Source organism: Cucurbita pepo, chromosome 13 (genome assembly GCF_057944985.1).
Source record: "Cucurbita pepo subsp. pepo isolate OVF chromosome 13, ASM5794498v1, whole genome shotgun sequence".
NCBI classification, from domain to species: Eukaryota; Viridiplantae; Streptophyta; class Magnoliopsida; order Cucurbitales; family Cucurbitaceae; genus Cucurbita; species Cucurbita pepo.
Window position 1 is genome coordinate 11,225,384 of NC_141810.1, and position 25,260 is coordinate 11,250,643.

At 36.7% G+C, this 25,260-nt stretch overlaps 1 protein-coding gene across 2 annotated transcripts; it reads right to left on the reverse strand.

Moving 5' to 3' along the window:
- Positions 1-18,100: 18,100 nt before the first annotated feature.
- On the reverse strand, positions 18,101-21,810 carry LOC111809423 (auxin efflux carrier component 4). 2 transcript variants are annotated; one of them, XM_023695885.2, is made up of 6 exons: positions 20,263-21,810; positions 19,908-20,178; positions 19,658-19,743; positions 18,863-19,020; positions 18,704-18,780; positions 18,101-18,604 (listed from the first exon to the last, which is right to left on the reverse strand). In XM_023695885.2, exons 1-6 carry the CDS (start codon positions 21,500-21,502, stop codon positions 18,538-18,540), a joined length of 1,899 nt encoding a protein of 632 aa, XP_023551653.2. In that variant the 5' UTR covers positions 21,503-21,810; the 3' UTR covers positions 18,101-18,537. The 2 variants fall into 2 exon arrangements, with proteins under 2 accessions (XP_023551653.2, XP_023551652.2); XM_023695884.2 differs by having other exon boundaries at positions 19,908-20,187; positions 20,263-21,803.
- Between the last annotated feature and the right edge of the window lie 3,450 nt (positions 21,811-25,260).

Below are 25,260 nucleotides of genomic sequence, written 5' to 3' on the forward strand. Positions count from 1 at the left end.
GGTGAAGCCAAGGACAAAGACCAAGCTCTACAAACAAAGATTCCATGACCTTTTCACGATCTTTGCTACAGCTGAACTAATATTTGACCTAAGCAATGATCAATCCTATGAAGTAAGGTGGAACCAGGCTTTCCCAAGTGGGAGTAATAGAAATTACCAACCCAACTCCCCTAACGGTGGGGGAGGTGACAAACTTGAAGTGCAGAGGGGAATACAAGTCCTCCCAATAGGGAGGTAGAACGTCATGGCGGAGACCTTACAGCCAGAATAATTATAGTCAAAGTCACCGTCTCTCATTGTACTTCATATGTAAGGGGACTCATTGAAAAATTCAGTACCCAAAAGATAGCACTCTATGCCTTCCAAGAAAATTTTGAAATTAGTTCATAAACTAAGTATGAGATGATGAAAGTTGAAACATCGCTAGACGAAAGCATGAAAAATCTCATGTGGGCCCTAAAGTATTTATTGGCTCTCTAGAAGAGAGTGGGGGAGATAGAAGAGCCAGTCGAACGAACGTGGTTTTAGGTATATTGAGACTTGGATTAACAACAGAGCGACCAAGAACACTACTGTCAACTCTAGAGCCATCTACAACTTCATGATAGAGATCAAAACGAAACGTTTGAACAAACTTTGGCATCGAGACACAAGACAGATGAAAGATGACAATTTGATAGCCCTACATGTCTCAAGAGTTGCAATGAGATTCGATAAAGTTGTAGTAGAAAAACTGATTTTGTTATTGTCAAGATGAATGACTTTGACATCATATTAGGGATAGATTTCCTACTTGAACACAAATTCATCCCCATGCCCCAAGCGAACTCCATATTAGTAACGGGGTCCAACCCAACAATCATTCAGACTAACACCCATCAATCAAAAGGGGTAAAGATTATGTCAGTACTAAAGTTGAGAAGGGATCTTACCAATGCTTAACCCACGCTCGTTACAATTATCTTGGTTGAAGATGGGAGCTTGAGTATGTAACCCCAACAGAAATCTCGTAGTCTATACAAGAACACCATGATGCAAGAACGAAAATTAGACAAAGATTTATCCCCACAAAGGGAGATAGACAACGATGGGGCAAAATTGCGTGTGGCAGATGTGTGTCATGCGAATTAACCCGAGTTAGTCAAATACCACAAACAACTCAATTATTTGTTAAAGTTGGGTTCACTATACATGCAAAAATTCTTGTAAATGATCACCCAAATGCGGGGGAGACCTTAAGAAAACATCTTCATGAAAGGGGGGAGACAAACTTCTTAAGCAACTTGTGTTTACTTGAGAAAACCATCCATACAGATAAAGAGAAGGATCGATTGAAAGCATCAACCATGACAATTCCAAAGTGGAGAAAAAGTTCAGTTCAAGCGGAGGTCAGACCAACTTCGATTTAAAAGCAGAAAAATCCAACAATTAGTGTGAAAATACTATAGACTAGTTGACGTCATCCAAAAGGTCAGGAAGACTTTATATAGGATCCAATTATTCCCATGGATGCGGACTAATCTTTTTGTCCACGTCTGTACCTTGAAATGTTAGTATCCTGACTAGGAAAACACCAGACACAAATAGGTGACACGACCACATGCCACGAAGAAGATTTCTATCGCGAAGAAAGTAGAAGAGATTCTAATAGAGAAGACGTGAAAAGTCAACAAACTAAGAAGTAATTTTCCTTCTTGTGAAGTATATAACACATGTCCTAGCTATTTCCTTTAAAATTTGATTCAATCTCTTGATCTACCCATCGGTTTGTGAATGAAAAGTCATACTGAATTTACGCGGCATACCATTGCTTTCTATAAACTCTTCCAAAAGTGCGAGGTAAGCCTCGTATCTCAATCTGACAAGATGGAAATTGGAACACCATGCATATGGACAGTCTCTTTGACATAAAACTGAGTCCATATTCACTTAGAATGTGGCTTTTCCACGAATTGAGCAAGTTTTCTTAGTCAATCTAACCACGATAACCAATATGACTATAAAATCCTTATCGACCTTTAGCAAATTCGAGATTAAATTCATAGATATATCCTCCTATTGTCACTTGGGGACATTGGGTGACTTAATAACCCTATAGACCGCTATCTCAATGCATTTACCTGCTGACAGGTCAAACATCGACTCACATAATTACGTCTTCTTCTTTCTTTGCCATTAATAACATGTCTTCAAATCCTAAAACATCTTCATACTTTTAGGGTAGAATGATAAGAAGTATTATGAGCTTTAATCATGATCTAGATATCTTTATCTTGAGGTACACAAACAATATTGTCATACCAAACAATCATCCAACAAGAATTGTAAATCCTTTTGGCCTATCAATCTTGTGCGGTTGTGATATCTTATTGAGGTACATATCAATCCTCCAAGTATCTATGATACATTTTTTGAGTGTGGGTTGGATTGTCAACTGAGCTAACTGAGTGGACGTCTTTAACCATAATCTTGATCCCATCTCTCTATATCTCATCTTGCTACTTTCTCTAACACGTAGATAGTGCACGAGGTTCTACTCAATGCGTCTGCTAGTACATTAGCTTTCCTTGGGTATTAAAGAATATCAATATCATAGTCTTTCACCAACTCCAACCATCTTCTTTGTTTCATATTCAACTCTTTCTCATAAATAGATGCTTGAGACTTTTATGATCGGTAAATACATGTACCTTCTCAATACAAGTAATGTCGTTAGATCTTAAATATGAGTACCACGATCACCAACTCTAGGTCGAGATTAGGGTAGTTAAGTTAATATTAAGCATAAGCAATGCCTCTCTATATCAACATGCAACCCAATTCTGTTTTGAGGCATTATTGTTTACCACGAGATTACCTATTCCATATGACACTGTGAAAACTAATGCAAACACCAGCTTTTCTTTAAGCTCGTGAAAACTCTACTCATATGTTGTTATCCATATAAAAGGCTTATCCTTCTTAATCAAATGGGTCAACATTGGTAATATCTTAGAGTAGCTTGCTAGTCCAAGAAAATTTCTCACTTTAGTGATTAAGGTCGGGTCATTCCATGATCACCTCTATCTTGAATAGGTTCAATATGATCCCTTTACTCAATACTAAATGCCTAAGAAAAGTCACCTACTGAAGCCAAAACTCACACTTTAAATACTGAAATTATAGTGCCCATAATCTTAAAATTAGTGTAAGATAGAGTTGGGTTCGTAACCTATTTTCGAATGGATCGAGTTGACTTAACAAAATTTTCAATTTTTAAAAAATTCAACCTAATCTAAATCAAAACAAACACGGTCACAACCAATAATTTTCGTGGACCAAATTATCAACTTGTTCGATTGCACCCACCAAGTGGAATCTCTTCGTGTGTACCCAAATGGAGAAAAATCTTCCATAAAAGGAATAAAATCTTTTTTGGAAATCTTATAATAAGGTCCTTATAATATAAATAAAATAATGTCACATGGTGTTAAAAGCTTATTGGAAGAAATTATGGGCGTCCTTTTCACTCAGTTTTAGCAACTTTTAACTTTTAAAATATTTTTCATTCAAGATCCTTTCACTTCTTAAAAAAATGATGTAATTTGTAATAAAAGAAAATACATATCAACCAAATATTATTCTTACAAACATAACTTAGAGTAAAGATTTTCTGAACTTACTTAGAACATAAATATACCAAATTAATCAAATGCTCATAGTTTTATTTTATAAATACTCTCAATCATATTCATGTCAATATTTTATGATATTTCTATAAAGTCAAGATTTGTAGATCTTTGTCCAATTGCTCACATGGGATTCACTTTTGTGTGTGCCCGTAGCCGTAATTATAAAGGAAAATTTTGCCATTAAAGGAGCCTTCTTTTAAACTTCAATAACAACGAGTGTTTCGTACTCTGCAACAAATCTTAATGCTTTTACGGATAAGAAAAGGAAGATCTCAAAGTTTTAGGGTACTTTGGTAGGTCGGCTGCGTGTAACAAGCGATGAAAAAGGAAAGAAAAAAAAAAGTGATCGCAACAACTTATCGATCAGGTTTGACTTCGTTGTAGAAACATGTGGGTGAACATGTCTTGTTACAATAAGTTTATAGATGACTGAACCAAGAAATATTTAATTTCTCTTTAATAAATCTTTGATTGAGATGATCAATATTTTACTGAATGATTATATATCGATTGATGTTAATTTTTAGGGTTATTAGATAAAATTCACTTATTTTCATATATGGTAAGGCATATGAGTAGGTTTTTAATTTTTGATTTTGGAATTTGAACAATAAGCTCCACTCTCTAGTTAATGGTTGGATCATATACCAATGGTTTGTTGAGCCAGCTATAATTATAGACAACTCGGACACATCTGTAATGATTATACCAATAGACACAACTTGTCATATAATGCATAAAAATGCAACTCTAAATCTATAATAGAGCTTGTCCTATAATGCACAAAAATGCAACTCTAAATCTATAATATAGTAACTATATAGTTAAGGATGGAAAATGGACTAATTAAAAAGTTTAATTAATTAATTTCGTACCATTATAGTTTATAATCAATAAATCCGTAACATAATATTATGAATAAAGAAAGTTTCCAATGTGACTATCTAGTACATGAAGCACAATATCAATCTCAAATCAGAATGTCATGCATGTACTCCTCATTTGCTTGGGTGTCACAGACCTCACGAATCTCACAATATCATTCGAACGTGGTTTTGGACCCTTTCTTTACTCGAGTGTCACAGACCTCACTGATCTGGAACATAATATTATGAATAAAGAGAAATTTCCCATATGATATCTATAGTACACATAGCACGATATCAATCTTAAGGATGTTGTGCATGCATCCCTCATTTACTTGATATCGCTAACCTCACGAACCTATATACGGACCTATATATTCAGATGTGGTTTTGGACCTCTCTTTTACTCGAGTATCACAAACCTCACAGATCTCAAACATAATATCATGAATAAAGAGAGTTTTCTCATGTGACTATCTACCGTATACAAAGCACGATATCAATCTCAAATAAGAATGTCGTATAATCAATATGTTACCATGAGCACAATATCATCAACGGTTGGTATAATGTAAAAGCGAACTAAAAAATATTAGTTTGAGGAGATTGAAGAGGGAACATAGAAATAATGATGAATCACATATGGTAGCTTTACAATCCCTTTAACTTTCCAACAAAAAAGTGGTTGGGAAACACAAGATTCTCATTAAATCTATACCAAACTGAAACCCCAAACCCAATAATAGAAAGACATAAGCATTAATATATATGTATAAAGATATTGAGATCCCTTTTTGTGGAACAACTTCAATGATTAAGCGCACACACACGCAAACACATGACACCATTCATTGTATTGAAGCGTAGGGGTGTGTTTGTTAGAGAGAGGCACATGATGGCTGTATGGCAGTCCACATGAGGGAGGTCCCTCGGTCCCTCAACTTCAGAGTTCAAGTATTGTATTGGGTTAGGCCTCACGTGTGCAGCCCCAAGAATCATGACTCGTAGTCCCATCTTAAAAGGACCCATTTTTGACCCACTTGGTTCAATATCCCTTGCTTTGTCGCTGTGATTGCCATTTGCTGCCATCCACTTTCCCAACACAACGCATAACCCTCCATGCCCTTCCTCCCTCCAAATCTCTCCTTCTTTCTCATTTTTCTTTTGGTTTCTGCTGCAACCTCTGTGTGTTTCTTTTGTTTCGTTTGTTTTTTTTTTTTTCTGTGTTGAAAGAAGAGAATTTGTTTTTGAATATGTTAATTGATTGAGAGTTTTTATTTATTTATGTTTTTATGAAGATTTTTTTTCTTTTTTTTTTTAATCACTTGAAAAAGATCAATCAACTAAACCCAACTCGTATCGTTTGAGTTGGATTGGATTAAAATAAACGAAAAATTTATGAATTAGATTGATTCACGTAATTATTTAAAACTATATTATGTTGAAATGGCACTTTGAATTTATTGTAAGGATGGTATGAGTTGAATTTTTTTTTAATTGTGAACCATCGTAAATTATTGAGTTGGGTTAAAAAATTTATGGTTTGAATTGAATTGAGTTATTCCCGATTTTACTTTTAACTTTGATTAAATTATTTGAATAGATCCATAGATATGGATAAAATTCATAGTAATATTCAAATACAAACAAATGTGGGGATTAGTAAAAAAAAAAAAAAAATTTGTATAAACATTTAAAATATGGGATACAATGACAAAAAAAACATAGGAGACTCATTGACATAAACCTAAGGGTCTTATTTTAGCTCGTCTAGAGTTCTAAGTTTCATCAATCATATTGTCCTCATTAGCTTAGTCGTATCAAGCTTATTCAATCTATTGAGCCTCGTCACTCCATCTCTAGGGATATACTTCACCCATCTAAGTTACTTCAGATTTTGGGTACACTTAGTTACTATTCTCGTTGGTCTTTCTCGATTCTTATGTGATCTGTGCAGAAGAAACGACAGGTGGCCTCATAAAATCTCAAGTTCTAGGGTCATTTAACATATATGGATCAAATCTCTCTCGACATTACTCCCTATTAGCAATTACTTTGCAATCTCTCTAATCAACTCCATAATGTTTACTATCGAAAACTAATTGATGCTCCCTCAATGGTGGGTGTAAAGCTCTCTATTAAGTACTATTCTAGACTCCCTCAATCGTATTTGATAGGCTTGTTATTAAATCCAACGGGAGCTTCTTCAATAGTATCCTCTATTACTGTCATTGATCATAGATTGGTGTCACCATGTCTTTCTATACTAGATAGATCCTTGCAAATCGAGGCAAGTTCACGATTAGAGATTGCACTACAACTGTCTCTACATAGTACTAATCAACTCATGCTACTGCAGTGATACCAAACATGCTCATATATCATCTAAGATCACACCGTAATTCAATCATCACTCATACATAGACACACATATAGGTTTAATCACTTAACATGCTTTCTAGCAATCAATATTAGGTATTTCAACCAAATATCAGATATATAAATTATAATCATCGAAGTTGTTCTTTCAATCTCGTGTTTCAGATTTCGATTCTACTTGATGTTTTCTCTACATAGCTGTATAAATAAGAATCAAGTTATTTAGTACACGGTGAAAGGAGAATTTTTCAGAGAAAGATTTGGTCCTTACTCAAATACGTGTTTATTCTATCTTAGCTTCGAGTGATTCTTTCCAAAAATCAACTCGATTGGTTCCTCCACATTTTCTTCTTCCGATTTTCCAACCAATTATACGCTAATTCTATTGCTTTTTAGCTTAACTTTGAGAAGTTCTGGGATAAGAGCTCGCCACCTCGATTGGTGGCAATAATTTTAGTTTGTGACAGACAAGTTTTCAACGAGTCTTTTGAACTTCCTAAATGCACAAAATGTCTCTCCTTTTTCTTTGAGCATGTAGACTCACATCCAACTGCTATAATCGTCAACAAGTACGAAAAAATAATTGTTACCAACAATCAATGGTGGGGTAACCGGGCCCACACAAATCTGCATGAACCAGTTGCAGTGGTCGCTCCACATGAAAATTGGTTTGAGATGGAAACGACAGCCTTACTTGTTTATAGACTAGACAACTTACACATAGCGTGTTTGGGTGTATGATTTTGGGTATCCCCATAGCCATTCTTTTCTCTCCCATCATTTTGAGCGCTTGAAAGTTCACGTATCCAAGTCTTGCATGTCATAGCCAAGGTGGGTCTATGAGTGCTGTCAATAGAGAGGTGGGTCGCCTAGTCTCAAATTGTTGGGATTTATGCCCTAAAGCCTAGTAATTAATTATTTAGTTTTTTAACAATAATTTTTTATTATTTTATTTATAATTTAATTTTTATCGATGGTATGAAAATCCAAGGTTATTAATGTAATCTTGAACATTATGTGATTGACATACAAGAGGATCATGTTCAAAGTAATAACCTAAAGAATCTATAGTATATGGATAAGGTTGAGTGCCTTATCCTGGTAACACTATTGATATGGCCCACTTTGTAATCGTTACAAATGATTTGATCCAAATCGTTCATGTGGAGACATGTAAGTGGGGGTATCCTATACAATGAGTTTGTATAAGACTGGACCAAAAAATATTTAATCTCTCTTTATAAATCTGTTAATTGAGAAGATTAATATTTCACATGATTATTATATGCGACTCGATCTTAATCCTGAGTGAGTTATGAACTCCTGCCTGTGAGGGCTTGATAAGATAAGGAATCAATACAATGGGAATAAGATTCGGATTACCTTGTTAATCGAATATCTCAACGCAAGAACATTGTTTGAGATTCGAATCACTCCACAAGCAAGATCGATCATGTCTAGCTTGAATGATTCTTGTTGATCAAATATCTCAAGGCAAGAATACTTGCTTGAGATTCGAATCACTCCACAAGCAAGATTGATCATGTCGAGCTTGAATGATTCTACATGCAACCTAAACTACATAGAATTGCAAAGAAACTTAGCCATTGGCTAAAAAAAAAAAAAAAAAGCACAAATGCTTCTTTCTATATTTTCCAAGTCTCCTTACAAATACAACATATAAGGCTTTGTATAACCTCAAAAATGAAACTATTAAAGGTATTCTCGAGTGTTGTAACATTCATACTTTATGGCCATAATTAGCCATTATGTAAATGTAACCGAAATTAAATAAAAAGTCTTAAAATACAATAACTCCAAATTACTCTAAATTGTAACCCACCCAAAATTTACAACAATCAAACTTCATTCTTCTTCAATGTAGCATGAATTGAAACATCTTTTGATAATTTTGACAACCTTTTCTTCACATCTTCATTGAAGTATATTGTATGATTGATGTCTCTTGGTTCATATCAGGGCTTGTCCTTTAATTTACATGGGTAAGAATGACTCTTTTTAGCCGATGCAATATGTCTACCATTTTGGGGACTTGACCAAATAGGGAGTTGAAACATAATATCATGAGATGGAATTCACTCCTTTCCATATAAGGAAAGTAGATGAGTTGTTCTCTTAAGTACTGATTTCGGGACTTGAACAATGGGGCTCCACCCTCTCATTGGCCCGAGAGGGACTTGGTTTATGATTGGATCATAAACAAATTGTTCATTAGAGAATCAGTGGTACTTAAGGTGAAAGATGTAATTATAGGAGTAAAACGGACTTTTGACCCAGTTGGAATTATAAACAACTCGTGAAGGATCGACTTGCTTGTAATGATTATATCAATGGACATAGCTTGTCCTACCGTGCATAAGAGTGCAACTCTAGGTCTATAGTGGAGTGACATATAATTAATGAATAGAAATTGATTAATTAAACTAAGTGCAACTCTAGGTCTATAGTGGAGTGACATATAATTAATTAATGGAATTTGATTAATTAATTTTGTATCATTGTAGCTTATAATCATAAGTCTATAAGGTCCCTTAATAACTCATAGTATCAGTTCAATTTATTTGAAAGAAAATTTGAAGGGTTAAAATTCATATTTAATATATTAGATATATTAAATATAAAAGAGAAAATAAATTTAATTTGAAATGTCAAATTAATAGTTAATATATTAGATATATTAAATAAATAAAGAAAATATATTTAATTTAAAGAGTTCAAATTAATATTTATATATTAGATATGTTAAATATAAACCAAGAAAAATATAATAATTGGAAATGTTCAAATTAATATTTAATGTATTATGAATTAAAACAAAAGCAATAAATCTAAGAGTTAGGATCTGTTTTGATTTTTACTCTCATATTTATTGGTTTTGTTTTAATTCATAATAAAAATCAAAACCGATTCCAATGCTTCTGTTACATGGATGAAGAGTTCATTCCCTTCACAAATATTATCTTGTACAGGCGGTTATGCAGTCATTTTACCTTCATCAATAAAATTTTCTTTCTATCGAACATCTTGAAGAACGAGCCAGCTAACTACACTGAGCTTACTTCTCTTGTCATCTGACCAAGACGGATAATATTATCTTCAAGCTTGGGATATAATATATCTTGGTCGGTAGACGTTGGTTGTCATTCTTGCACTGGAACAAGATAGATCCTTTGCCTTGGATCAGTATAATTGATCCATCCCCAAACTTCATGTTTCTAATGAACTTCTCATCAAGCTCCTTAAACTTTGCTCGATCTTCGATCATATGGTTGCTTGCTCGGTTGTCTAGGTACCACATGTTGGCCTCCACTCAATGTTCTCATTTTTTTACAATGTTCACCATAACCTTCTCTTCGTTGAGCATCAACATGCTGGGCATCTTCTTGCCCAACATCAGTGTGGGCTCTTGATCCTACATGATTTTGAGGCTTGCCTCCTCATCGCGCTTCTTCTTGCAGCACTCTACGACATAATGACCATATTTTCCACAAGAGTAACACTTGATCATACTCTTGTCATGCTAAGGGTTGACATTGTCATTGGTTTGTGAGATATTGTCACAACCTCCTCTACAACCACGTTGCGACCATGTCTGCGAACACGTCCGCGACCACGTCCACAACCTTTATTTTTCATGTTATGGCTGCCACGTCCCCAAGTACTTGAAAAAGAAGAGTCAGGCGCATCATTTTTTTGTCTATGTGAGCCACTCCTCATGTGTGAGCCACTCCTCATGTGTGAGTAAGAGGTGTTTCTCCTTCTCTTTATCTTCGTAGCCAAGAAATCTCTCCTAATGAACCTTAAGACGACCAACGACCTCCTCAACTACATGTTTTTGAGGTCGTCGAACTGCTCTAGAGGAAGGATTATTCATAATCCTCCAATTATCCTTGCAATAGGACTAGAGGGGATTTTTTTGCCCTCCGTCTTCTTTAGAATAAGAAAAACAATTGTGTATATAAAGTGGTCAACTAAAAAAACATGTAGATTACTAATAGCAACTTCTTTAATAAACTAAACTTACACCGTCAACATGTTTTAGCGGCATAAAATTCTCATGTCTCTCCTATAAGATTTAGCTCTCCATACACACTTATTTGTATCGAGTAATCAACATCTTAAATATAAAAAGAAAAAGAGAATAAGTGATTAGAGAGTTATCAAGTTTGATGTTGTTCTTTATTGGAAGTTCCCTCCTTTCAACTCTCTCATCCCTTTACTTGCAACTTTTCATTTTAGTTTCTCTTTCCCTATTGAATTAGGATGTTTCTTTCTCCTCTTATCTAGTAATTAGCAGCACCAACCACCTCTATTTTTGCGCTTTCCGATTATGTCTTTTCTTCCCCTTTTTGTTGGTTGAATCTTTTCTTTTTGGGAAGGTTTTCCTTTCATACGGTCTCTTTCTTTTTTATTTAGGGCTAAAAAGGGATCAGTAAGCGGCCTTTTATTGGGTTGTCAATAATTTGGTGGCGCCCAGATTTAGATTAATAAATTTACTGGCAAAATTGCTGCAGCAAATGGTTCAATGACAATTGGATTGCTCCCGATTTGTTATAGCATTATGGTTCTCTCTATAAAAATAACCCAATTAAATGTACAATTAGGTTACCTTCATGCAATTTGATCAACTTTTTGTGTTGAACTATAATGAACTATTTCTCACTTACTAGTTAGAAAATGAAGCAACTAATGAAAAAATGGTGAGTGTGTATACATAACTGACAAAAAAAAAAAAAAAAAAAAAAAAAAAAAATTTATCAGAAAGAAGTTGGAATCCAAAAATTGGAACTATGGCGTCGTAGTGTACTTATGATAGACATGACATGTACTAGGTGTAGTGACTTTTGACACAAGGTTGGGCCATCGGGTGGGTTGAACGTGGGTTCAGCTTGGGCTTGGTCACAATCTTAACTCCTCTTCTTTTTTATGTATTCAAATTAGGTCGAGTTGACTCGGTCTTTTACACACTGAACCTGTACCCAATTCAAGTTAGATCATATCTTAAAAAACAATCTAACTCAAATCGAGACGCTATTTATTAATATTTTATATATTGGTGTACACCTTTAGTGGTAGTGGTGGTGGTGCAAGGATAAATCTTTTTGGATAAATCAATTTTCCAAATATTCATTCTTTTTATAGACATATATCATTGACAACAATTACAAGCTTCATTTTCTGAATTGTTCATTATGGCAAATTCAATGATAACAAAACGCCATGAGGGGAAACAAAAAGATGGACCCATACTTATACTTGAGAGTATGCTTAGGGAAAACTCCAAAACAAAGAACCTTGGAGCTTTCCATGGTTTCAGATAATGTTCTTGAGCTTTTAAAGGAACTAGAGAGACACATGATACCTAGCTAGCTGTAACAAATTATTTTCAAATTTTCTCTTATCCTTAATCATTTCAAAATTTGACAAAATATGTGGTTGGAATTGTAAATACTTCGTATGAACTCTCTCGTAGATATGCAACATACACAACTCTCCACAATGGTATGATATTGTCCACTTTGAGCATAAGTCCTCAAACAAAGTATGTCCTCCCCTTAATCGAGACTCGACTCCTTTTCTTTTGGAGTCTTAGTCATTTTTTACTATGCGTTCGAGGCTCACAATATTAAGTTTAGGGCATGACTTTGATATACCATGTTAGATGAACACAACTCTCCACAATAGTATGATATCGTCCACTTTGAGCATAAGTTCTCGTGACTTTCCTTTGGGCTTCCCAAAATGCCTCATACCAATGGACATAGTATTCCTTCGTTTGATTATTCCTTAAATTAGCTAATGTGGAACTTTCCTCCAACAGTCATGACTTTTCTATTTTAGGGTCATCTAACTCAACTCTACTTCGCACATAGATCTTGATTAACCACCTTATATACCCTATGCTTATTTTTATATTACATCATTACTTTATATATATATATATATTTATCATGAATTTTTACAATCACATAATTAATTAAAAGAAATTGAAGAAAACGAAGGGATTTAAAGATTGAAAATGAAAGTGAAATGTGTGTATATATATATATATATATAAAAAGGGATTAAAAATTGCATTAATGGGGGAAATGGATTTTGTCCAAAAATAATAATAATAATAAAAAAGTGGGGAATGGGAAGAAAATTGGTCCTTACCACAATAACACGACAAGTCGAACAAAACTTGAATTAAAGGTGGGAACTCTGTCGTTATTGAAACCGATACGTCGCTCTCCCATTTGAAGGCATGTCGGTTTTCCAAATTTATTGCATATCCTCCATTATTCACCACTTTCTCTTTCAATTCTATTTATTCCAAACAAATAAATGGTTCTTTTTCCCAACTACTTGCTCTTTAATTCCCAAGATAGCTCCCTTTTTATTCAATATCTACTTTCCCAAACAATTTAAAAAATATATTTAATCGGTTCGAGTTAGAGTTATACTTAAGTTGATAAACGCTCATATGACGCCCAAATTTCTAGGTTTGAAAAAACGTGAAGGGAACTAATTAATGATGATTTCTACAAATTTGATTTCATATCTTAATTAGTCTCAAATTATCTGTTTTTCTTATCAATGTTGCTTTTGATTTTCCTAAAAGTTCTCGTACCAACAGAGATAGTACACTCGCTTATATATCCATGATATTCCTCTTAATTAGTCAATATGAGATTCCGACAATCTTCAACAATCTTACCCTTGAACAAGTTACACCATACAGTCTTTCCTTATGCATCATTCTCTAGAGCCCTCCAACAGAGTACACCTTTTGTTCAACACATGAATCGCTAGGACCACAACTTCGAGGCTAAAAGAAATGTCTCTAGAAACCTGAATAAAGTACGTCATTTGTTCAACACTTGAGTCACTATACCATGCCTTCAAATGAACAATTCACGATGAGTAGCTATTCAACAAAAATATCTTCAGTTAAGAAGATAGATTTGATCTAACTAATCAATGAACAATTCACGATGAGTAGCTACAACAATGACCAATCTAGTAGTTTCCATGCGAGCTACAAAAGAAAACATCTCCTTATCATCTACTTCATATTCTTGAGTATATCCTTGAACCACCAATCATGCTTTGTGCTTGCTGACATTTCCTTTCTCATCGCGCTTTGTTTGAAGACCTATTTGACATCGATTCTTTTAGCACCATCTAGAAGCTTAGTTAAACGTCATTTTCTATTTTTTTCTATAGCTTCGACTTTTTCTTTCCTGACTCTTCTTCGAATTGGATTCTTTGTTAACTCTTCATGGGGAATAGGATCAATATGTGAACGTATTAAAAATTGTTGCAATAAGTATTGATACATTGGTAAGCTAACAAGTGTTGCTACGGGAAGAAAACACCTTATGCTGAATGTAGGGAATCCATGCATTGAAGCATACGTTTCAATCATCAGCATATAACACTTGTTTGAATCAAATTACTTTGTTGATCGAATATCTAAGAACACTTGTTTGAGATTTGAATCACTCCACAAGGAAGGTCGATCATGTCAACCTTGAATGATTCTAAACATGCCACCTAAAATATATAGAATTTCAAATAACTTAGCCCTTGGCTAAAAGAAACATAAGAACACTTAGCCCTAATGATAAGCAATCACTCCAAGAAAAAGGAATATTTGAATTATCTTGTTGATAAAATATTTCAGGGCAAGAAGGCTGGTTTGAGATTCAAATCATTCTACAAGCAAAATTGATCATATTAAGCTTGAATGATTCTAAACATGTAACGAAGCTATATAGAATTGCAAAAAAAAAAAAAAAAAAAAAAAAAAAAAAAAAAAAAAAAAAAAACTTAGTCATTGGCAAGAGAAAAGCACAAATGTTCATTTTACTACATTTTCAAGTCTTTTACCAAGACAATATACATAACTTTATATAGCCTCAAAATTAAAACTCTTAAACTTCCCTAGAAATTTGAAGAGTGGCAACTTTCATATTTTATGATTATAATTAGCCACTATGCATACTTTATGGCTATACTTAACCACTATGTAAATAAGTCTGAAATATATTAAAATTTGTAACCATATAAAAAAATAAATGAAGTTTGATTCTTCTGTATGTGGCATGAATGACAACATCAACCTTAAAGTTTTATTACATGATTGATGTCTCGGTTGATGTTAATAAAGTTTTTGTGGCACAAGGGAGGAATTAATGGGCACAATTGACCTTAGTAAAACCAAATAAAATAAACTAAACCCTCCCCCATCCTTCTCTCCCATAACCCCTCACAACCCATCTCCCCAAATCTTTCTCACATGACCGATCCTCATCATGCAAAACTTCTGGCCAAAACTTGCGACTCAAAACTCCTTTACAGATTCTAGTTTACTGTAATTATTTAGAAGCCCTGTAAAAATTCAAGGAAGGATTCCTTAAGGAGAGCCGTCAAAGTTAGTCATTTTTTACATTTTTCTATTCATTTATCGAAAGATATTAATTTCATTGCAATTACTTAGCATTAATTAGAAATTAATTGACGAAGATTTTCTATGAATTTTAAGAAATCACTTCAGGTTCCATAGCCATTAAAAAAAATAAAAAGTAAGAATCAAAGGAAAACACAAAGCACTAAGAGAGAGAGAAAAAGGAAATGGACTATGTGAAAAAGTATTAAAATGTTGGTACCTAGTGAATGTAATATTATAATAAATAATAGTTGGATGGTATGATCCAAGTAGTATGATATTTTAGAAACAATTAAACCATGAAATTCGATTTTTAATGAGGCAATTAAGTTTATATTCAAAATAGGTGAAGGCTCAACGTAAGTGAGAACGAATTTGAAGGACGAATGCAAGCGATTGGAGCTGGATAGAACTTCGGCTAAGGCCACCCAAGTAAGTGGCTTACTATTAGCTCGATTGAAAGACTTGTCTTATGTATGATGACACGTGTCCAGTGGCCGACATTTATGCTTTATGTTATATGATGATGTGATGACGTTATATGATGATGTGATGACGTTATATGATGATATGATGACGTTAAATGATGATATGATGATGTTCAATGATGTTGTGATAAAGTTATATGATGATGTGATGATGTACATGATGTTGATGATGCATGATAACAAGATAATGTAAGACGTATGATGATGAAGTGAGTTAATATAATGATGTTCCATATTAAGATGATGTGCATGTATTAAATGTCACGATGCACTATGACGACTAGTTTTCAAAGACACAACCCTACTTAATGTTAATGATGATGAATGTATGAAAGCCAATGCATGTAGGTTACTTGGACTAATGTGCAAACGATGTATAGGGCTGTGTCATAAAGATGATTTAAAATGATTTAAAGATAAAAACTATAGGGACCTCATGCATTTTGTGTATTCATATACATCAGGATACTTCCCCATTTATGATGATGAGTAGGAAGCTAAACTATGATGATGATCATCATGCCTTGCATGACACTCGAGGTCTACTGACCTCCAGACATTGCTACGGACAGCTAGCTTGACTATGATGGGTCCAAGGGAGTGACAATCGCCTGAGGATCCACACTCACACATGTGGGTCATGTGTAAGGAAGTACTACACATCCAATTTTGTCCGTACTAGGGACCACCCCTATGATGATTTTAACTATAGGTTCCCTAGATCATGAGTGGCATGTGTTTGCATTCTCTGACTCGTGGGGTCATTTACTGATTATTTCTTAAAATACTCAAACCACATGCTACTTATCTTTTAGGTAAAGGCAAGGCATCTTTGTACGGCTGACGACGACATCGCAATTCGAGACCATGACACATGCATAGGGTAGTTGCATTTATTTTCTTAGACACATGAAGAAATCGACCAAGCTTGTGCTTACTTGGAGAAAACATCCAGACACATGAAGAAACACAAACCACTAAAATTTTAAGTCGGAGATAATGCTTTGATCAAGTTGAGACTAGAACAATTTCTATTATGAAGCAATAGGGATCAATGGTTGGTGATGAAATATGAAGGACCAATTGAAGTCATTCAAAAGGTAAATAAAGGCATCGTACAAGGTTCAATTACCTTTATAGATGAAGACTCACCTCGTTGTCCATGTAAGTAACTTGAAACCCTAACAACCTAGACAAAGAAGACACTAGACACAAAAAGGTGACATGATCTCCTACCATGATGAAGAATATCGCCGAGAAAGAAGTGAAAGAGATCCTAACTAAGAAGATACGATGAGTCAGCAAATCGAGAGGAGATGTACAAGAACTCCTTATAAAGAGAAAGGAACTCCCTAATGTTGAGATCAATTGGAAACATGACGAAAGACAAGAAGTTAGTAGCATAATACATTATAAGTTCAAGAAGAGTAGATTGATAGCGACGTCAACGAATTAAGTGGGGAAGGATGTCATGATTATGCTTATCCATGCCTTGTGGTTCGCATGTCCATTCTAAACCATTTTACCTTGCTTTCATTGTATATCTTTCATTCTATCTAGTTGTTTATTTGTCTTTGTAATTATGAAAGCGCATGACTCCTAGTTACTTTTGATGTCAAGCTTCGGAAAGACAATTTAATTTAATTAGAAAAATATTAAATGAATAAATTGAGAAAACAAAGACGACATAGCATATACACCACCATATGGAAATTGATTGGTAACCAATGACTGGTCTTTTATTTGATTTTTTTTTTTTTTCATCACATTAGAACGATGTGAAATGTAAGCTAATAATTAACATAATATGATTAATTTGGTTACTTGACCAACCTTGGCCCATTCTATATGCACATTTCCACCCAATTAATGAAATAAGGATGGGGAAATTACTAATTTTGTATTATCCAATCAAGCTTAAAAGAACTGAGAGGCGAGACATAGTTTTAAAATGTTCAATTTGATCGCTATGATATGATCCAATCTAAAGAATAAGCTTTTGAATTGTTAGATATATATTTATTATCTTTGTTTCGATTTTTTGAAGTACGTTACCAAAAAAAAAATATCCAACATCAATTTTTATGAAATTTTTACCCATGAAATAGTAAAAATATAACAATTTATAAATAACTAACATTAATTGTATGTAATTGTTATAATTAATTATTAATATCAATATATTGTTAAGACTTGATGAATATATTAAGTATAAATATACATAAAAGTAGAGAGTTATGATTATGATGAAGTGGTCTGAAACATTAATACATTCTTAAAAATGTTTGTATGAACAAAGGGGAAGGTGACAAAATGGAAACATAATCAGCAGCCCTAAAATATAAGATTATATAAAGCTACAAACCCGAAAAGGAGAGAAGACGACAAACGCAAAATAATTGCTAATATCTAATTAACAAACCTCTTCAAATCCCCCTATTGGCTATTGGCTATTGGCCTCCCACTCGAGTCTCAAATTTACACCCAAAATGGCAACCAACGTTCCCTATACGATCAACGCCTTTACTTTGGCCTTTTTCAAACATTTGAGGCTTCTCTCTCTCTCTCAACCTTTGTCAAACTTCTTCTATATAATAACCCTATGATCTTCGTCGTCTTCGTCGTCGTCTCAAAATCATTAAGAAATATGATATGAAGGAAATCCGAACTTGAAAAATTTACAGACCCAGCAGAACATAGTAGAGTAAAGTAATGGGCAGAGCTATGAGCATGCCAAAGATCACCCTGCAATGCCACCAATGAGCCAAAGTCTAAATCATGCAAAGCTGCAAAACAAAAAAAGAGAGAAAAAATGGCACATTTTGAGAGGTGGGTTTGGCTTACCCAGTGCTCAGAATTGCTGGATGAACGTTGTACTCTTTAGCAAACACGAAGGGTACAATTCCTTGGGGCAGTGCCGCCTACAATAGCAGACACAAGCTTTTCAATATTGATTTCATATGAGAAAACTTGTTTTAAGGCATCGAGGATGAAAAGAAGTACCTGCACAATAGCAACACGGAGGAGGGTTCCACGCAAGCCAATAGCGATGGAAGCGATGGCCATAACGGCTGGCCCAGTAAGGAATCTAATGGCCATCGCAAAAGCAGCAACAGAGTTCCCACATGCTATCATCTTTGGTTGTAGTCCCATAAATATACCTTTTTTTCAGCGGTAAACAAACAGCAGTCAATTCTCAAGCCCTTCCCATCAAAAGAAAAATACATGAATTTACGGTTCAACTACTTTCACTAATTTGGAGTGTAATAGAGGGCATTAAACTCCGACCCACCTATCTTTGGACCACCCAGTTGACGTTACCCACTTGGACCCACATGTCGGGTGGTAAAGGCTCAAGATTAAAAGCCTTTCTCAGCCCTTTTCAGACACCTAATGTGAGAAAAATAATGCACAGAAACAATGCCCCCATTCTTTGCCAGCCTCTCTACCACATAATCAACCTAATCTCCTAAGATACTCACAACACTACCTAAGAATAAACCTCTCAATGCATTTGTTATTTGGATAAAGGTGCGCAATGACTTTTTCTTAATTCTCTGATTACCAAACAAAACAACTCTTTAATTATTTGTTTTTCCCTTGTAATGATTAGATTACGTTCCCTTCCATTATTGAGATATTTACGTGACAACAGGATAATATGTTTCCGACACCGACTAAAAGAACACGAACAAGAATAAGAACGAGTGATTTCTTTTTTTAGTTTCTTCATAGTTCTTGAGAATTGTGCTTAATTATTTAGATCAAGAGAATAAATAAAAGATAAGGACCACTCACCTAAGCTAAACATAGCCATTCCAAGTCCTGCATCAGAGAGTATGGAGATTGATTTCTCTATTATTTTGGGCATGGCCACATGCCACCTGCAAAATTTCATCACAACCCAACAACACAGACAATAAATACAGACGCAATTTCATAGACACAGCCCAAATAAGAGGGAACACAGTTAGTTGAAATGGAAGTTTCAATCAATCTACTGTAATTGTAGTAGCGTTGTGATTTGTGGACTTGATTCTTGGCTTACCGGAAAGAAATGAGCGACCAGATTAGTCCGATGAGGCTCGAGTATGTGTTGGGGTTTCTGATCAGCTTCCGCCACACCATGATCAGAATCAGGCGGGTCATTACGCTCGCCGGCGGCATTAGTTTGGAGTTCCCGCCGTCCGGAGCTCCGGCCGAAACTTTCCCGTGGAGTTCGCCGGTGGAGCCTGTGGGTCCCTCTTTCTGATCATCTCTTTCCTCTTCCCCTTCTTTGCCGCTGAAACTAAAGGCTTCACCTCCATAGCCCTCACTCCCTGGAACAGCTAAAGAAAAATGGAATTGAGTTACTGAGATTGAGAATAAAATATAAATTATTAGCGATTATTTATTGATATTACCTTTGTTTTCCCCGTTTTGTTGTTGATGATCGGCCACGAGCATCCGTATTTCCTTGGTGCCTTGATCGGACCGTCCAGATTGCTCGGCTCCAGCGAGCTCATTCCCGGCGAGATTGCTGAGCCCACCGCGGCCTTCAGAGACTGGAGAAGCGCTCGAGCTCCAAACAAACATGTGAAGCTCCTTGGCGTCATGGTTCGCTTTTGTATTTTGCGGTTGCGGCGGCGGAGGAGGAGGCGGTGGCTGAGGGATTTTAGCAGTTTTGGTGAATTCCGGGTTGGGAGCCGGATAAGAGGAGGGCACAGTTTGAGCGGGGTAAAACCCGAACCTCGGGGATGCGGTCTGAGGCTGAACGGCAGAGTTCTCCTCGAAATTGGACGGCCTGGGAGTCGGACCTCTGGAGGATTGAACCGAATACAAATCTCCAGGTCCGAAATTAGACAATCGGCCTTGAAATCCCATCATAGAGTAGAAATCTGAGTGGTTGAAATTCGAGCCTCGAGGAGTAGGGTTTCGAGAGGAACTCAAGCTGTAAATCTCAGCGCCAGTGAGATTAGAAGGCCTAGGCGTTAATCCCGGAAGCGAACAAGGACCGAGAGATCGTCGAGAGGCATTCGATTTCCTCACCGTCACGTGAAGCTTTCCGTCGTCCCCAATTTCAGCATCAGTCTCGAGAAAATCCCTGCCATCCAGCGAAACCACGTCCGAATCAACTTTAAACGACACAATCGAAGCAGCCGTCTCGGGAAACTGCTCCATGATGAGAATCTTCGCACCACGATACTCGAACAGAAAAAGCAAAAGCGTATACCAAATAATGCACTGCAACACCACCACCTGCACCATCAGACTCCCACTGTAATCACCGTACATAGCAATCAGTAAAGGAATCCCCATGACTAGCGTGTTCGGAAGCGTGGATAGGGAGAAAATAGTAATCATCCATTCTAGACTCCCATTCTTAGTGAGATTAGTCCAAATCCCAAGAAAGAACAGCATGATGATCTTCTGAAGTGTATCGGCAGCGATGAACCGGAAGTTCATAGCGTAAGGATCATTGGAAGAAATGAAATGGAAGGAGAGAAGAGGAACAGCGAAAATGGCGACAAAACGGTTGATTCCAGAGCATTGATCGGGCGTGAAAATCTTCCACCACCGAACAGAACCGTAAGCCAAAATCATAGCGACATAAAGAGGAATAACCGCCGTCAAGACGGTGTAAAGATCCTTCCATGAAATCATGGCGGTAGTGAGAGTGGCAGTGGAGGATAAATTAGATGAGAGATGAGGGGTAAAAGTGGAAAGTAGAGAGAAAAAAAAAATGGGGAAATTCAGTTAGTTAACGAACTTAAACAAAGAGGGGGAATATATGTCGTTCTGCAGCGATCGACTGCTAAAGCTTCCTGATGGGAACTATGAGAAAGGGAAGGGACGACAAGACGTACAAAAATAAGAAAAAAAAAATAAAATTAAAAAGACATTTTAAAAAAAATAATAATAATAATTTAGAGGATGAAAGAGAAGAGCGGAGAGGAGGGAGAGAGCGTGGAGCAGTATATATAGAAGAGAGTAGTGACGTGTTTTTTTTTATTTGGAAGAGGAAGTTAACCGCCTACTATGGTTAACTTAACCCAACTACGGTTATGCACAAGTGGCAGTTTTCATGTGGCGTCGGCTTTCACTGACGTGGATGCCTTCTTCTTTATTCCTTTTTTAAAATCCAAGAATGGGTAGCTCTAATAAACTTACTTATGTCTCAAATTAACGCGGCTTTTTGTCATTAACCGAACACAACTTGTGGAAATTAATGTCCCTCATGCTTGCTTGTTCACTGACTTACGATTCTAGTCAATTTGTCTCTATTTTAGACCAAGTCTTTCAGCTTTACCAGGCTAAAATCTCTCATATACAATGTTGCATCTCATCTCATCATCTTGATTCTCAATAACATAGCCTACAATTTGTGATGTCATTCTAAGTCTCGTGATGTCATTAGTCGAGTCAATCGTTAAAGGAAGCACGATCAAAAGATAAGGAAGCATTATACATGTTATTACGAGTTGTTGACGAGTCGAGCTTTGAGAAGATTGCAAGGGCAACTACTTCAAAAGAAGCGTGGGACACTTTAGAAAAAGTGTTCAAAGGAATCGACTGAGTCAAGTAGGTGCGTCTCCAGACTCTGTGTGGCGAGTTGGAGAGCATGAAGATGAATGTATCTGACTACATTACACGGGTACAGACCGTGGCGAATCAGCTAAATCGAAATGGAGAAATGTTACCCGAGACGCAGGTTGTGGAGAAAATCTTGAGGTCGTCAACCGACAACTTCGAGAATGTTGTATGTGTCATAGAAGAGTTGAAGGATCTAGCAAAATTCACAGTCGATGAGCTTGTCAGTTCTCTCGAGGCTCACGAGCAACGTAAGAAAAAGAAGGAGGAGCCACTCGATTAAGCACTTCAGACAAAGGTATCAATAAATGATGGAAAAGTACTCTATTCACAAAATTTTCGAGGTAGAGATCGTGGAAGCCGCGGGAATGATCGAGATAGTCAAGGCAACAGTTACAAAGAAAACTATAAGAAAAGAGACTGTCGAGCAAAGCAAATTGGCGTGGAAGAGGACGCAATCAAGGACGCGGTCAATAATTATAACTCCGACAGATATTACAATTGTGGAAAAATGGGTCATTATGCGAGAGATTGTCGAACTGAAAAAAAGGTGGAAGAAACCATCAACCTAGCCTTGGATGACGCAACAAATGGAGGCATTCTCTTGATGGCCCAAAATGAAGAGCCGAACACAAAAGGAGACCGGCGCGAAAGACGATAGCAACAATGGTGAGGCGATGGAAACTGTTAGAAATGAGGTGATGGACAGCAACTGTGGCGAAATCTTGATAGCGGAGATGAGAAAATCGAATAAAGATGAACAACCGAATAACAGAGAGCCCGAGCTCGAAGGGAGAGAGCTTCAATGGCCGAAAAAACAATTCGAGGAAGAAAGAAGAAACAGAATGAAAATGGAAGAAGAAAAGAAAGGTTAGAGAAAGAAATGGCTGAGTTGAGTCAGAGTTCCTTCTATCTCAAATAGGAGAAGGAAAAGAATGAGAAGATAATCTCTGATCTTACGAAGAAAGTTGAAGAAGGTGTGGAGAAAGAGAATGGCTTGTTCATGGAGATTGAGGCTCTAGTGGACGAGCTAGTGAGGGAGGAGAAAGATATAGAGATGCCGACTCAACAGAGAGACTCACTTGACGTGAACCTGAATGAAATCCAAGAGGAGACAGTGAATTTACGACACACGATTGAGACACTCACTCGTGATAAAGACGAACTGGAGGAAGCAAAAATGATAGCTGTAAATGTCGTTGTGGACTTGTGAAGGGAATTGAGTAAACTGAACGAAGCCATGATGTTTGAGTCAAGCATGGCTAAGAACGGCCGAAATGAAGAGTTGGTGTCTCAGATGGGCTGTTCTCGAGAAGATCCAAATGAAGTCTCATCAGAGAAGAACAACCTTAGTTTGCCGCTCGAGGACAAGACGTGAAAATTGAAGAAACCACGACTGAGCTCGATAAAACGAAAACGGCGCAGGTGGAACCATTGAATATAACATTTAAGTTTATGGGGGAGTTTTGTTGGGAATAAACTTAAACAAAGAAAAAAAAGGAAAGAAGGTAGTTTCTATTTTTTGGTTTTCAAATTCAGTCAAAAGGCCAAACACTATGAAGCAGTGGTTTTATGGGTTAGAAAACGTGGGATTCTGATGGTCATTTTTAGCTCTACAAAACTTATAAATACGTTTTGTTTCTCATTGTAATAGCAGAGCAAGTAAAGCAAGAGTTATAGAGTTAAAAAGAAGTACAGAGCAATATAAAAGGGTTTTGAGACTTCTTTGTCTCCTTATCTCTCCCCTCTCGGCACCTCCTTCATAGCTTCGTGAGAGTTATCTAAACAAGTTAGTTTCAGAGCAAGCATTTATTTTCTACAAATTGGTATCAGAGCAGTTCTTAATTTCAACGATACCAACCTCGTGTGGTGTCTTCCCGTTGAGGCTTCACGTTGGCGACCAGTTGAGTCGGTAGACGACCGTCATGAATGCCTCTCCCTAGAACCTCTCGGGCATCCCGTTAAACATCAGTAGTGATCTTGTCATCTCGACGATAGTCTGGTTCAGGCACTCCACCACACCGTTCTGTTGGGGAGAGTAGGGCACCGTTAAGTATCGTTGCACGTCGAGCTTGTCACAGTACTTGCCGAAGCTCACCGAGGTGAATTCTCTGCATCGGTTCGTGCGCAGCACTCGCATCTTCTTCCCGTATTTGGCCTCTACGCGCACTTGAACGCGCTTAATCTCCTCTGCCGCTTCACTCTTCTCTTGCAGTAGGATCAGCCACATGAAGCGGCTCTTGTCATCGACCAGTAGGAGGAAGAGAGTCTTCCCGCCTGGGGTCGTTGGCTTGATGGGCCCGCAGAGATCGCTGTGTACGAGCTCCAATGGCTCACCGATGCGGTAGGATGCCTAAGCCAGAAAAGAGGTGTGCTTTTGCTTGCCAATGAGACACCCATCGCACAGCCTGTTCACACCCTCTATTGCTGGCAAACCGTACACCATCTCTTCCTTGTGTAGTTTCTGCAGAGCAAGAAAATCAGGTGCCCATACCTTGTGTGCCATCTCCAAGCTGCTTCTTCGGTCCTGGCTGAGAGGTTGACTGGCTGTTCTATCTTCAACTTCAGGATGTAGAGGCAGTTCGCCATATGCTGAATTTGCGTGAAGAGCCGTTGTCGATCGTCGCAAATCTTGAGCAGCCCGCGCAAGATGGAAATGTAGCAGTCGACCTCATCGAGTTGACCCAGGCTCACAAGGTTAGCCTTAAGGCTCAAGATGAAGTAGACGCCGGTCAGCTTGCGGTGCTCTCCTCACTTGCCGACAAACAGGATGGTGTCGTACCCTTCGATATCAACGATGGAACCGTCATCAAACTTTACCGTCTGCGAAT

Coding starts and splice junctions, on each gene's coding strand:
- LOC111809423 (XM_023695884.2), bottom strand. CDS start 21,502: ATGATTTCATGGAAGGATCTTTACACCGTCTTGACGGCGGTTATTCCT. Junction 19,744..19,907: donor TGGTCGCTCATTTCTTTCCG/GTAAGCCAAGAA, acceptor GAAATTTTGCAG/GTGGCATGTGGCCATGCCCA. Junction 18,781..18,862: donor TCCGTGTTGCTATTGTGCAG/GTACTTCTTTTC, acceptor CTGCTATTGTAG/GCGGCACTGCCCCAAGGAAT.